The following is a 13,024-nucleotide window of genomic DNA, read 5'->3' on the forward strand; positions in this document are numbered from 1 at the left end:
ATCAAAGTCCCTCCCTTTCTGAAAAGCTAGCAGATCTGAATGGTCATTACAACATCATGAAGACAGTGCATGACCTTAGTGTCATGTTGACTAAATTAGAGGGGACAAATATGGGCATTTCACCATAAAAAAATAGACTTCCTGTAGTCAGGGGGTGGGGCTTAGGTGATGTCAGCTGTCCACATTGTCATTGTCTTGAGATGTGGTCAATGATCACACAGACACAGTTTGATATAGATCTGATCATGCACATGGGAGTTAAGTCAAGTAATGTAATGGCGAAAGGTCAAAGTTTGAGGCTTAGCCACGCCCACACCTTTATACTTATTTAAAATCCGACGCTTGAATTTTTTCCTTTATGTCTTAAGAGTATATAGCAGAAGTTTGAAGGCGAATGGTGAAAAGGGCGATGGAGCATCACTCTCCAAACAACGTGTGCGAAAACCAGTAAATCGCGTACTTGGACCAAAATGGCCGACTTCCTGTGCAACTTTGCACTTGGCTCCAAGAGACTTTTTTGTAGGTCCTGAGACACCACATTAGTGTACCAAATTTCGTAATCCTCAGTCAAAGCATGGCTTGGGGCTGACAGTTTTAATGGTCCTAGGTGGCGCTATTTCAGAAAATAGGCCACGCCCACCAGATGTTCACATCAAATTTTTTGGGGGGCCGGACTAGGATAACTCCCAAGAGGTTTTGTGGCGATATCTCAAGAAATGATGAAATGGGAGGCAAACGTAAGGCCACGTCAGGTGAGGCCTGGTCCCGCCCCTTCAGTATTTACGAAAAGTCAATTTTATTGTCTCATTTTAATCGTCCATCGCTTCTGTTCGATCGCACACTATTTTTGAGACGATCGTGCGAAAAATGACCAAACTGTTCAACCAAATATAGACCCTAGAAATGGCCAAAACAGGGTCAAAATGGCCACTTTAGTCCAAAATGGCCGACTTCCTGTTTGATATTGACCATGGGTGCAAGAGGCTTTTCTGTGCGTATTGTTGAGTTCTACAAGTGTACCAAATTTCATCACTCTACTATGAAAAAAGGTCAAAGCGGAGGGGTATTTTAAATTTTCCAGGGGGCGCTGTCGAAACATTTTTTTACCAACTTTCACGTTGCCAGTGAAATACGTAAATTTCACGCACTTTCTATATTGGGCCAGAATTTGGTGAGTTTTTGGATATGCTAAGACCCCCTAAAGGCCTTCCAAAGACGTGGAAGAAAAAAAAGAAAAAAGAAAAAAAAGAAAGAAAGAAAAAAAAGAAACGGAGCAGATACAATAGGCCTTCGCAGCTTCACTGCTCGGGCCTAATAACATCTAGCACCACAGCAAGCACACGCCCACCACCGCTCCAGCATCAGTACAGATGAGTGCTGTGCTTGGAGGGTTTTTAGGTCCCTTACCTTTAATTTTAATACCAGTGATCTTATAAAAGTTATTACATTCATGCAGATTCTTGACATCTGCAGGAAACCTGAGAAAAAGTTGTTACCATGTTAGCATTGGCCTTGGTACGTGATAAACTCCTGATCACCCCACTTATCAGCTTTTACTCCATCGCTGGCAGGACCTGCAGCTTCCGCCTACCTGGTTGTTGCTTATCACCACTCACGATCAGTCCCTCTGAAAACATGAATGCAAAGGCAACAGTGTGACCTGTAACTGTTTAGTTCATGATCTACAATTACTTTTTATGCTGACATTTTATCATTAATAAATCTTAATGTCTTATTCTGTCTTCAAGTAAAGATTCTAATCCCAGCTTGACCTCAAATGATGAATTACTGATATTAAACAGATGCAAATGAACAAATACAAACTTTGTAAGGGTTCTGTTGTTCAGACATCCTGATTCAGCTCTGGTTATTCTGGAGGACACACTGTGTTACCATGGTGATCCTGAATGTGTGACATGCTCCAGCAGGTTATAGAAGTCAGGATCAGGTGGTTTGACTGAAAAACATGAAATAATTACTCATGGTCATGATCACATTTTTCTTTACTGATGATGTCCTAATTTATGCTGCTGCTGTCTGTCACATGATCTACATCTCTAACTAAACTAGCAATGGCCGTCTCAGAACAAAAACAGCTTTTCTCTAGTTGAGATGGTTTCATAACTGGAGTTATAATGACTTACAGAGCTGCTTGGACAAAAGAAGTAAAAACATGTCTTTTGAAGATTTGTTGGTCCTACCACTCTGATCTCTACAGACGGACATTATTGTGTCTTAATCAAGCCCCCATAATACTGGTATGAAATTGAAGCCAAACAGGAAGTAACAAAAATTGCTGTTCCATCCTCATCCACTAGGGGCTGGTGTCAGAAGCGAGCAAATCCTCATTGACTCCCATGTTAAAAATACCAATTTCACAGCAGAAAGAAACATGTTTACAGCCTGGTACCAAAACATGTTTTTTGTTTAAATGATCTAGTTTACACTCATGACAACTCTGAGGGGGGTGAATTATTTTCTCACTCTTCTGTTTAAGTGTATTAAAAGCCAAAGATTCTGTATAATTAATGAGCATCAGACCCACGTGACCACAGAGCTAACGCCGGGGACACACCGGCCGCAGAAGTGCCGCGAAGCGCCGCAAAGCACCGAGAAGCGAATCGCTCACGAAATTCGGCCGCTGCTCGCCGCTCCTCAGTTCAGATCAGACGCGCCCCAGTCGAGGCGCGCCTCGGCTCAGCTGTACCTTTTCTTTTAAACACATAAGCCCCATTCCCATCTGTACCGGGTCGGCCCAGGCCGGGTAGCCCCAGTCGGCCCCAGCCTGGCCCGGTTGTTTCCACACATCCTTGCTTAGGTATGCAAGGAATGCAGTCAGAGACACTTTCAGCTTCTGGGTGATCAGCATGATAATGAATGATAATATATTGAGCATGCCTTAAGCCCATGTGGGCTTATTCTACCCACCAATCAGAGGCTTTCTCTAATGGAAGGTGTGAATTTGCTGTCAGCAGTGGGTGTGTTGGCCCTGGTTGGCCTGAAACAGACCAGAGACAGGTGGGAATGGGGCTATGGTGTTCTCCATTTCCTCTCTGTCTTTTCTCAGCTCTTTTCCTCTACGTTTGAGTGTGTGTGTGTGTGTGTGTGTGTGTGTGTGTGTGTGTGTGTGTGTGTGTGTGTGTGTGTGTGTGTGTGTGTGTGTGAACCTATGGTATGAGTTGTTTCTGCCAGTTGAATCTCTTGGAACCCGCTCCAATTCTGCAGCTGTATCCTAGCAGTTTCTTCCGAAATGGGTACGTAAATAACCGTGTTTTTCGGGGGTCGTACAGCTCCTTGTGTTTCTCAACTTCCATAATTAATTTAAAGTCATCCATCTTAACTGCTTGCCTCAGACTTTCTGCCTCTCTGTCCTGTTTGCTCCGGTGAAAAGACACCCAAAACCACACACCCCTTCAAGTGGTCACACACGCATACAAGTTCGATGTGTGTGTATGTGTGTGAGTGTTCGTGTGGTTTTTCTGCAGCGTCTGATTACGAACACATTTGACTATCGCGGAATTTCATTTTGAAATGCTTTATTTTGTTAAATTTACCGGCCTGCCTCTTATGTCTAGGTTTGACTTCCTGCCAGAATTGACGCGATTCACCCGCGGCTTGCGAAAAAAATAGAGCCGACGCCGAAATGATCGCTGCACGGTGCGGGCTGGAGCGCCGGCACGTGCCGGCGCAAGGCGATTCGCAGCGCTTCGACGGCCCATGTGGTCTATAGAAGAGCTTAACAAGGGCGCCGAATAAAGGCGGTCCCATTTTCGAAGCCAGTGTGTCCCTGGCGTAGCTGTGGAAAGGCCTCAGTAGAGCCTCGGTCTGGCTCGGAAACTGTTCCGTCATTTTCAGTCTCTCAACTTAGACCATTAGTTGTAGCATTTGTGCGTTCTTTTTGGATATTATTTTTGCAATTGTTGGACAAAATGACTTGCTGTGGCATTAATTGCACTAATTGAGCGTCCAAGGAGTCTCCACTTCATTTTTTTCGGTAAGTAAAATTATATTTATGTATTTTAGGTCACTGCAGAGCTGAGCTTAGATTTTAACATGTACTGTTTAACCATGAAATTTAAATGTAATAGGGTAAAACCCAGAGCATTTAACATAATGCTGCACTTTAGAAAATGGGTTGAAATATGACATGTTGGTGGGGCTGGGTTCCGACTATCGGTATGGTCCCCTACCCTCAGCGGCAGCTCGGCGCATCTCTGACCGCAGTGGTCAGAGATGAAGTTGGCGGTTAAATCTGCCACCGCTATTGGCTAAGAGGTATGCTATGATGTAAACTGGTACATTACGATGTCACAATGCCGTTGTGAGCCTGTGTGTGTGTGTATTTGTTAGCGGCTCCGCCCTCTCGGTCTGCTAGGCAACAGCATTTGTTGTATTTTTTAAACATGAAGAGAGAGTGAAGTAAGTTTCTTGTAGGGGGTGACTTTCTCTTTAAATCTAGGACCAGTCGATTAGCACAATAAATTAAGTAAAAGTGGCGACATGAAAAATCACTGTTGACTTTTTTTTGTTTCGAGGCAGTGAGCTAACCCGTCACAATGCCAAAATGTTGTAATTTCATCAACTTACTGGAGGGAAAAAGCTCTGAAACCCAGAGAATGAACAACGTTCAATGGTGGAACTATTGATGTTTGGAACTATCCGAAGCTCATGGTCAACATTACTTCTGCATTCCATCCATCCCATTGAAGCTAATGGGAGTGTGCGAATTCTAGACCTCAAAGGGTCTGGGAACAATGCAAGGATTCCCCTCATGAGCTGAGGATGTGGTATGACCAAGCCCCCACAATGCCGCTCAGAAAATGGTTCCAACCCGGAAGTAAGAAAAATTGCAGTTCCACCCTCATCCGCTGGGGGCTGGTACCAGAAGCGAGCAAATCCTCATTGACTCCCATGTTAAAAACGCCAATTTCACAGCAGAAATAAACATGTTTACAGCCTGGTTCAAAAAATGGTTTTTTGTCTAAATTATCTAGTTTATACTCATGACAACTCTGAGGGGGGTGAATTTTTTTCTCACTCTTCTGTTTAAGTGTATTGAAAGCCTAAAATTCTGTATAATTAATGAGCATCCGACACACGTGACCGCCGCCTCAGACCCACGTGACCACAGAGCTAGCTCCGTGGAAAGGCCTCAGTACAGCCTCGGTCTGGCTTGGAAACTGTGTCGGGATTTTGAGTCTCTGTGCTTGTGAATTCTGTTTTGGATAATATTGGTGCAATTGTTGGACAAAATGACTTGCTGTGGTATTAATTGCACTAATAGAGCGTCCATGGAGTCTCCACTTCATTTTTTTCGGTAAGTTAAAATCTATATTTGTATTTTATGTCACTGCTGCCTTTAAACTAGCTGAGTTTACCGAAGTAGCTAGCTAACTATCAGTTTAACATGTAGCATGTACTGTTTAACCATGAAATTTAAATGTAAAATACGGTAAAATAATTAATAGGGCATATTTAGATGGGTAATAGGGTAAAACCCAGTGCATTTAAGATAAAAATGGGTTGAAATATGACGGGGCGCGCCGCTTGGGGGGACACTTCTGTGCTCCATTCTTCCATCCGGTAATCCCCAGCGGTCAGGCCGGGCAGGCTGACCGATGCGGCGCCTCGCTGCTGCGGGCTGACCGCTCGTGGAACTCGGAGACAGATCTGACCGGAGAAATACTGCAGCTCGTTGAGAAGTCTATAGGGCATACAGCGTTTCCCTTAAATCCCACCGCCACGCCAACAAGATCCCAAGTTTCTTTGTTTTTGTTGGCGCTGTTTACCGAAGAAGCAGCGGGAATACCAGCAAGTTTCATCAGACTCGTAAAGTTAGTTTTTGCAGGGGACCCCCTGTATTTTACTGCTCCCTCCTGCAGTCTTCCCCTATTAAAATTTAAAATGTGTAACTTCATGTATTGGGATGAATGACTGATATTCATGTTAAACTCAAACGTTAGGTATTTAGGGGGAAAAAACAAAATAATAAACATTATACAGATGTCAAATAAATCAAACTGTAATTAAACTATATATTTTCAAAGTCTCGATTCTGGATAAAATCCAACAACATATGCTTTATAAATAAACACTACACATGGCTTTTACACACACACACACACACACACTCACACACACACACACACACACACACACACACACACACACACACACACACACACACACACACACACGTTACATTGTGATTTCTTAGTAAATATTCTATTTGGCGAGAGATAAATTTTATTGTATTTTTCCTAGTGAATCTATAATTAAACGGGTAAACTAGCAGTAGTACATCCAACATCAAAGAAAGGAAAATGTTATTATCAGGAGAGGGAGAATGATTAAGTGGTTAACAGCAGTGTGCTAGACGATGGCCCCCTCCATGAGGCCACCACAGCTCAGCAGAACATCATTGTAGCTTCTTCTGGGGAGAAAAACACTTACAGAGAAAATAAAGTTAACAGCTGAAATAGCAGGAAATAATACAGTTAAAGAGCAGATTGTAGAAGAAAGAAACCCCAAGGTTAAACTGGTCTGTCTACTGCATAATGCTGAACTCTAACATGTGTCCTCAGTGAAGGACCTGATTGGTGTCCAGAACCTGCTGAAGAAGCACCAGGCTCTGCAGGCTGAGATCACAGGTCATGAACCTCGCATCAAGGCTGTCACCCAGAAAGGAGAGACCATGGTGGAAGAAGGTAGAGCAGGTCTGGTCCTGACATGTTTCTGAGGTGTCTGCAGGTTCTGGCTCACTTTGTTTGGGTCCAGGTCACTTCGCTGGTGAGGAAGTGAAGACTAAACTGTGGGAGCTTCATGGACGTTGGGACAAGCGAACATCTCCACACCTGCTTTGTGTTTGTGTGACTTTAGGGTGTTTTACTTGAACTCGCGTCTTTAGCTGAATGAGGATGGAGAGACGGGTCGGACCTGGAGCAGGTCGAGGTCTTGCAGAAGAAGTTTGACGACTTCCAGAAGGTTGGACTTTTCCTCCTCTCCGTCTTCCAGCAGCAGCTGTCAGATCAGCTCAGGTGATAATCAGCAGGTGCTTTTGTCCTGCAGGACCTGAAGGCCAACGAGTCCCGCCTGAGGGACATCAACAAGGTGGCATCTGAACTGGAGTCAGAAGGTCTGATGGCTGAGGAGGCTCCTATGGTTCAGGCTCAGGTGAGCGTCACCTGTCTGCAGCAGCTGGTCCCTCTCACTTCCTGGTTTAACTCTGCTCGTCTCTGTTTGTAGCAACAAGAACATCTGGGTTCTGCTCCTGGAAAGGTGCGTGTTGTCCTCCGCCTCCACCAGAACCAGACGTGGTGTTTTTGTTACCACTCATTTGTTTGTTTACAGGATGAAGCCGGCTCTAACCCCGGCTTTCCACAGGAGTCGTCATCAGCACGTTACTGCAGCAGCACGTCATAGCTGCTGATAGGAACCGCTGTGGTCAACAGAACCTTTTCCACTGGAGCCGTCAGCAGCGCGAGTCGGCCGCGTCTCAGGAGCAGCATGTCGCGGCCTTTACGCGCCGGTTCTATTTTCTACGCGCGACGCCTCTGAAACGGGTCAAGTTCGACATTTTTGGGGAAGGAAAGACAGGAAATCGGACGCGGAAATTGAGAGAAGCTACCGAGATTTTCAGAATAAAGAACGTACTGCCTTCCGGTTGCTTTACTTTTAAAAAAGGTTACTAACTGCGGCCCCGTGAGAAGTTATCACCTAGCTAGCGGTCTCCTTTGTTTTTCAGGTCCGTATTGGCGATTATAAAACGGACAGAACATAAAACACAAACCATGTTGTAGTTTTCTCCTGCTTGTTGTTGTGTTTACTGACGAAGTCACTCGTGTGACTTCGTGCTCGGTCGGTGACAGCTGCTCCCCTGCTGCTTCGCGTCTCGTGGGAAGGGCCAAGCAGCAGCTTACGCAAGCAAGACGTGCTGCTGCAGTAACGTGCTGCTGACGGCTCCCGTGGAAACCCGGGGTAAGACGGCGTCACCCTAGAAGGTGAGTTCATTCAGCTGATCAGAGGTCACCTCTGATGGCCGCAGTCACGGCCGACCGTGCTGACATCACACAGGAATTCAGGTGACCCGGCAGGCACCAGGTGCTGGTGAAAGTGGGGACATGTCAGCTGGTTGCCATGGCTACAGTTATCTTTATGCATCTGTATGACTGCTGACTGGTGTGTGTTTCCTGTGACCTTTGACCTCAGACCGTACGGTTGGGCGTTCAGACGACGGCTAACTTTAATTCCATCAAGGTAAGAGGAAGCTCTTCCCTTCCTGTCTGAGCGATCCATCTCCAGGTTTCCTCGTCCGGCGTCCAGCCCGCTGGCGTCCACCTTCATCTCACTGGGTTTGGTTTCTCTCCAGGAGCTGAACAACCGCTGGCGCTCGCTGCAACAGCTGGCTGAAGACCGGAGCAACATGCTGGGCAGCGCCCATGAGGTGCAGTGCTTCCACAGGTACCCCGCACACTTATGCGCCGCTTACGGGTCAGTAGAGTTTGGACCCACACTCAGACGGAGTTCTGATGTCTTCTCAGAGACGCTGATGAGACCAAAGAGTGGATCGAGGAGAAGAACCAGGCCCTGAACACAGACAACTACGGCCACGACCTGGCCAGCATTCAGGCTCTGCAGCGTGAACATGAAGGCTTTCAGCGTGACCTGGCAGCTCTGGGTGATAAGGTCCGCTTCCTGATCGGTACCACGACCCGGGTTGTCTCTGGAGACACGTTCTTCATGGTTCTGGTGACTCCACCCCAGCCATTCCTGATCAGCAATCAGCGGGGTGCTTTCCTATTTAAGATGGATGGAGGACACAATTTGACGCCAGAAGATTGCCTCAGTTTTGGTAGTAACCAGCCACTCGTGTTACCTCTAGTGTTCCTAGGATTAATGTTATTTCGTAGTGTTTTTGCTCTTATATTGGATTTACCATTCTTCAGGATTCCTGTCGACCTCATTGGATACTGACCTCTACTCCAGGATTTGGATATTCAACACACGGACCTTATCACCACCCTCCATAACCCACCTCTCATCTCACCCAGTGCCCCATCCACCAGGACGCCCCGCTTCTCTCCACCTCTGCTCCCTCTCCTGCGCTTCCCCCGGCTCTCTACCTCTCCCTCCTCCAGCCAACACATACACCCACCACAGTAAGTCTGCTGAACACCTCTGCCTGCCTACAATGGATTTTGAAACCAGAACCTAAGCTCACCTGTGTTCTCCCTCCTCCAGATGCTGAGCTGTTGTTGCAGTTCCAACCACAGACTTATCTGTGCACCTTAAGTTCCTCCTTATAAATAAATCATTTTTTCCATCAGTTTTCGGTCAGTGTTGTATTCTGCATGTCTTGGGTTAAGTACCTTCCTCCAAACATGACACTCCTCCTCAAAGAGCAAATCTGTTCAGCACATTCTGACAGACAGACCACCATTCTTCTGTCATGATGCTGTACAGGACATTTTTAGAGTTTTTCTTTTTAAAGATAAATAGGATTACATTTAAAGAGCAACACTTGCACATTATCATTTTCCCACACTTCTGTATAACTGTATTTTGTTGTTTTTCAATAAAGAATGACAAATTATTTAAGTTTGGTTTTTGTTGCACACAAATATATATCTGTAAAAAATATCTAAAAAGCTAATGTTTACATAAGTATGATTGGGTTTTGCAATACGGCACTATTTTAGTAAGATTTTTAAACCAAGTAAAGTTAGTAAAGAACACATTGTCTGCTAAGAAACTGTTGGGATTTAAAATGGGCCTGTTGTACAAATAACTTGTAAATGATTATTCCTCACTTTTGTCTTAACCAAAGAAATTCCAGTAATTGAGCAAAAACATTTATTTTTAACACTACAGTTTATAAAACGGCGCAAAGTGTCGGCACATGTATGTATGTCGATGGTCCGCCCCAACCGAACCAGGAGACACAGACGTCAGGGAGGCCAAGGTTGTCTCCCACGGTCTCTGCAGCTCTCTGGGCACCATGCCTCACTCAGCTGTCTCCAATGATCCAAATGGCTATGGAGAAAAAATAACAGGTTTGTCATAATTGTTTAGAGTACAAAACCATACATGAAGTGGTCAGACAGGTATGTGGAACTTACACTTGCTGCGTTGTGTAGCTGATGTTGGAGACACACAGGCTGCCATGGTGACATTTAAACAGATCTAAGAAAAAAATAAAAATGAAAATTAAAAACTCCCAGACCTCATGTCATATTTACTAATCAGCTATGGCTGATTTATTGTTTGGATCACAGTGAGTTACACTAATTCTAATATATTTTTATTTCTATTATACATACATACTTTTTAACTTATTTTCACATGACTGTTATCAGGCTCTCTTGTTCTGGTTCTGATGATAATTCCGTGCCTTCCAGTAAGTTATCTTGTGCTTACTTCATCTGTAGAATGTCTCTTTACTTTTGGTAAATTGTACTGAGTCCAGAATAAAGACTAGTTGGCTGTACAAGATACAAACAAGTATCACATTTTGGAAATATATAAAATGTATTTAGGCTGCTAATTTAGCTCGAATACTAATAACTGCCATATTTTCCGGACTATAACTCGCACTTTTTTACATATTCTGGCTGGTCCTGCTACTTATACTCCGGAGCGACTTATATAACAAAATATGTAGGCTACACCGCGCTGCTGCGGGCCGACTCCGACCCACACAAGAATGAGTTCCCCTGTCCCGCTGGAAGGGTTTCAAACACCGCCAGCATCTGTTAGAGCCTGTGGCGGGGTGCTGAGGGCCGGCTCCAGCCCAGGAATGAGCTCTCCTCGCCGGCCGGGAGTGTTTGAAACACCGCCATCCTCTCCTCTGCTGGCTGTTGTTCATTCTGTTATGGTTACCGGTGCTTGTGTTGCAATGTGAAACGCTTGGTCCCAGATTTTGTAAGAAAGATAATAAAATGTCCCCCCAAAATACGACTTAAATATATTTTCTCTTCTTCATTATACATTTAATGGCTGGTGCGACTCAGGAGCGATAGCCCGGAAGATACGGTACTGAAAACTTGCTCACAGCAAAATGTTTGCATTACGGAAATAAATTATAAACTTACCGATTCAATACTTTTTAAATCCAGGTACTTGTCACTAACAGGCGCCGAAAACCTCCACCTAAACTCCGTGTGAGGTTCAGGTCGATGGGTGTTCCAGTTAGCTCCGGTTGGGTTGAAGCTAGGTGGCTACATCCGTTAGCTCGGCTCCCATCTCCGCGTTAGCTTTGGGTTAGCCAGGGTTAGCTTCAGGTTAGCTCGTAGCTAGTTCGCACGGGTGTCGTCACTCGAGCCCAGCCTTACAGCCCCACCCTCAGCTCCTCCTCTCTTCCCTTTTATGGAATTGTCTGGGCTGGACGGAACCTGTGACACGGTCAAAATGGCGGTGGTGGCCACCTCCCATTATAGACAAAAAACGTGTTATTGGAGTCTATGGAATCCGTTTGTCCAGTATGTACAGTCTATGGGTATGACTAAAATGGTTAACTGAGGGCATTTCTGTATGTAAATGACTGAGCAGACATGAGCACCTGGGTGGGCACACAGGGTTTCCCCCAGAAAATGAGTTAATCCTGACGGATTCGACCGTAAGGGGGGGGTTTCGCGTGCTTTGACCCGCAGCGCTCCTCCATGAGGGGGGGTGGGGGGTGGGGGTGTGTGTGTGTGTGGGGGGGGGGTATTTGTACCTGTTCTGCTGCTGTTTCTCACCAGTGTCAGTTGATGGAGGGCTCTAGTTTCGTTGCACCGTTCGTGTCAGCGAACACGGTAGGGTCAGGGAGGGGGCGGGGCATGACGCTTAGCCTGGCAGGTGGCCATAAAGTGCTGGGGGGAACCCTGGGCTCAGGTGGGATTTATCAACAGTTGATTGCAGAGGAACATGTGGACGAGTGGCCACCACATTTCACAAATCAGGATTTTGGGAGTTCATATGAATATTCTAAGTTTCGATTGTAGGAAGGATTATACGACAGTTTCTATGAACTTCTGATAAATGAGGGCCTTGCATGGTGTAGCTTCTTTGGAGAGAAAAACCCTGAGGGAAAACTGTAAATGGGGAGTAATGAAATGTTTTAATATTCGTTGGCAAGATCAGATTTTGTCTTGCCTCATCCTGACTGATTCTAGGGTGCTCATTAGTCAAACATTCATTCCATCCTACAATGATAGGGATGGGAAACAAAAAACTATGTTCAGTGATAAAATTTGATAAAATGCAATCTAGAGAGACTGAATAATTCAGCTCTTCTTGAAATCTGGGCATCAATAATTTAACTTCTAAATAATTAGGGCTAAAGGTTTTACAAATAATCTACAAATAATCTTGTAAACCTACAAAAAACCCTTCAAATGACAACCGTCTGTTTTTGGGGCAGAAAGTGTGTGGGAAAGTTAAGATGAAAGAGAATTCACAATCTGAAGAATCCCCGGCAGCTCTGAGTCATGTGGAGGAATCATGATCAAGACAGCAGAAGCACAAGGACACCGCGTCTTTTGTGATGGGATTCAGATTTTTCTTCTGAGAATTCAGTGTTTGAACTAGCACAAGCCTTTCTCCAGAAACCCACAAGGGTTCAGTGGCTTTAACGCTCCACAGAAGAATACACTCAAACGTTTCTCACACAATATACAACACCAAATTTACATAGAATGTCTGTGTTCCTTACTGTATGCTGCATAGTGCTGGAGCACACGTTTTTAGTGGTTGAAGGTTACAATAATAGATTACTACTGTTGTGGTTATTAGCCAACAAATAATTTGTAAGCTTTACTTACTCTTTGGATTCATCAATAAAATTTGCAAATATGGAAATATTTACAGATTTATTACGTAATTAGGATATCCGTGGATATGCCTCGGGGCACCACACCTTTTACAGGGGAAAAATGAATCCAAACCTCTATTAATATGTCTAAAGTTCGTAAAATTATTTTAACGAGCAGCGGTCATATTCTATCCACACAGACAAATTCACTTGAGACAAAACTTAATTGGCAAT

General features: G+C 44.8%; 1 protein-coding gene and 1 long non-coding RNA gene across 4 annotated transcripts; one reads left to right on the forward strand and one right to left on the reverse strand.

Moving 5' to 3' along the window:
• Positions 1-5,131: 5,131 nt before the first annotated feature.
• Positions 5,132-9,592, forward strand: LOC139063476 (uncharacterized). Of its 3 annotated transcripts, XM_070545375.1 has the most exons (11): positions 5,132-5,317; positions 6,585-6,707; positions 6,778-6,789; positions 6,880-6,984; positions 7,069-7,173; positions 7,246-7,278; positions 8,209-8,256; positions 8,369-8,460; positions 8,541-8,851; positions 8,946-9,158; positions 9,241-9,592. In XM_070545375.1, exons 5-11 carry the CDS (start codon positions 7,141-7,143, stop codon positions 9,303-9,305), a joined length of 795 nt encoding a protein of 264 aa, XP_070401476.1. In that variant the 5' UTR covers positions 5,132-5,317; positions 6,585-6,707; positions 6,778-6,789; positions 6,880-6,984; positions 7,069-7,140; the 3' UTR covers positions 9,306-9,592. The 3 variants fall into 3 exon arrangements, with proteins under 3 accessions (XP_070401476.1, XP_070401475.1, XP_070401477.1); XM_070545374.1 differs by having other exon boundaries at positions 6,778-6,984; XM_070545376.1 differs by lacking the exon at positions 5,132-5,317 and having other exon boundaries at positions 6,651-6,789.
• A 349-nt stretch (positions 9,593-9,941) lies between these two features.
• Positions 9,942-11,217, reverse strand: LOC139063477 (uncharacterized). Its single transcript, XR_011516822.1, has 3 exons — positions 11,091-11,217; positions 10,119-10,182; positions 9,942-10,032 (listed from the first exon to the last, which is right to left on the reverse strand). It is a non-coding gene; the product is annotated as an uncharacterized lncRNA (long non-coding RNA).
• Between the last annotated feature and the right edge of the window lie 1,807 nt (positions 11,218-13,024).

This window comes from Nothobranchius furzeri, chromosome 16, assembly GCF_043380555.1.
Source record: "Nothobranchius furzeri strain GRZ-AD chromosome 16, NfurGRZ-RIMD1, whole genome shotgun sequence".
Classification (NCBI taxonomy): Eukaryota; Metazoa; Chordata; class Actinopteri; order Cyprinodontiformes; family Nothobranchiidae; genus Nothobranchius; species Nothobranchius furzeri.

Excerpts from the sequence above, each read along its gene's own strand:
- LOC139063476 (XM_070545374.1), top strand. The coding sequence starts at position 7,141 with ATGGCTGAGGAGGCTCCTATGGTTCAGGCTCAG. Across the intron at positions 7,279-8,208 it reads TGGGTTCTGCTCCTGGAAAG|ACCGTACGGTTGGGCGTTCA; the intron begins GTGCGTGTTGTC and ends CTTTGACCTCAG. Across the intron at positions 9,159-9,240 it reads CAACACATACACCCACCACA|ATGCTGAGCTGTTGTTGCAG; the intron begins GTAAGTCTGCTG and ends TCCCTCCTCCAG.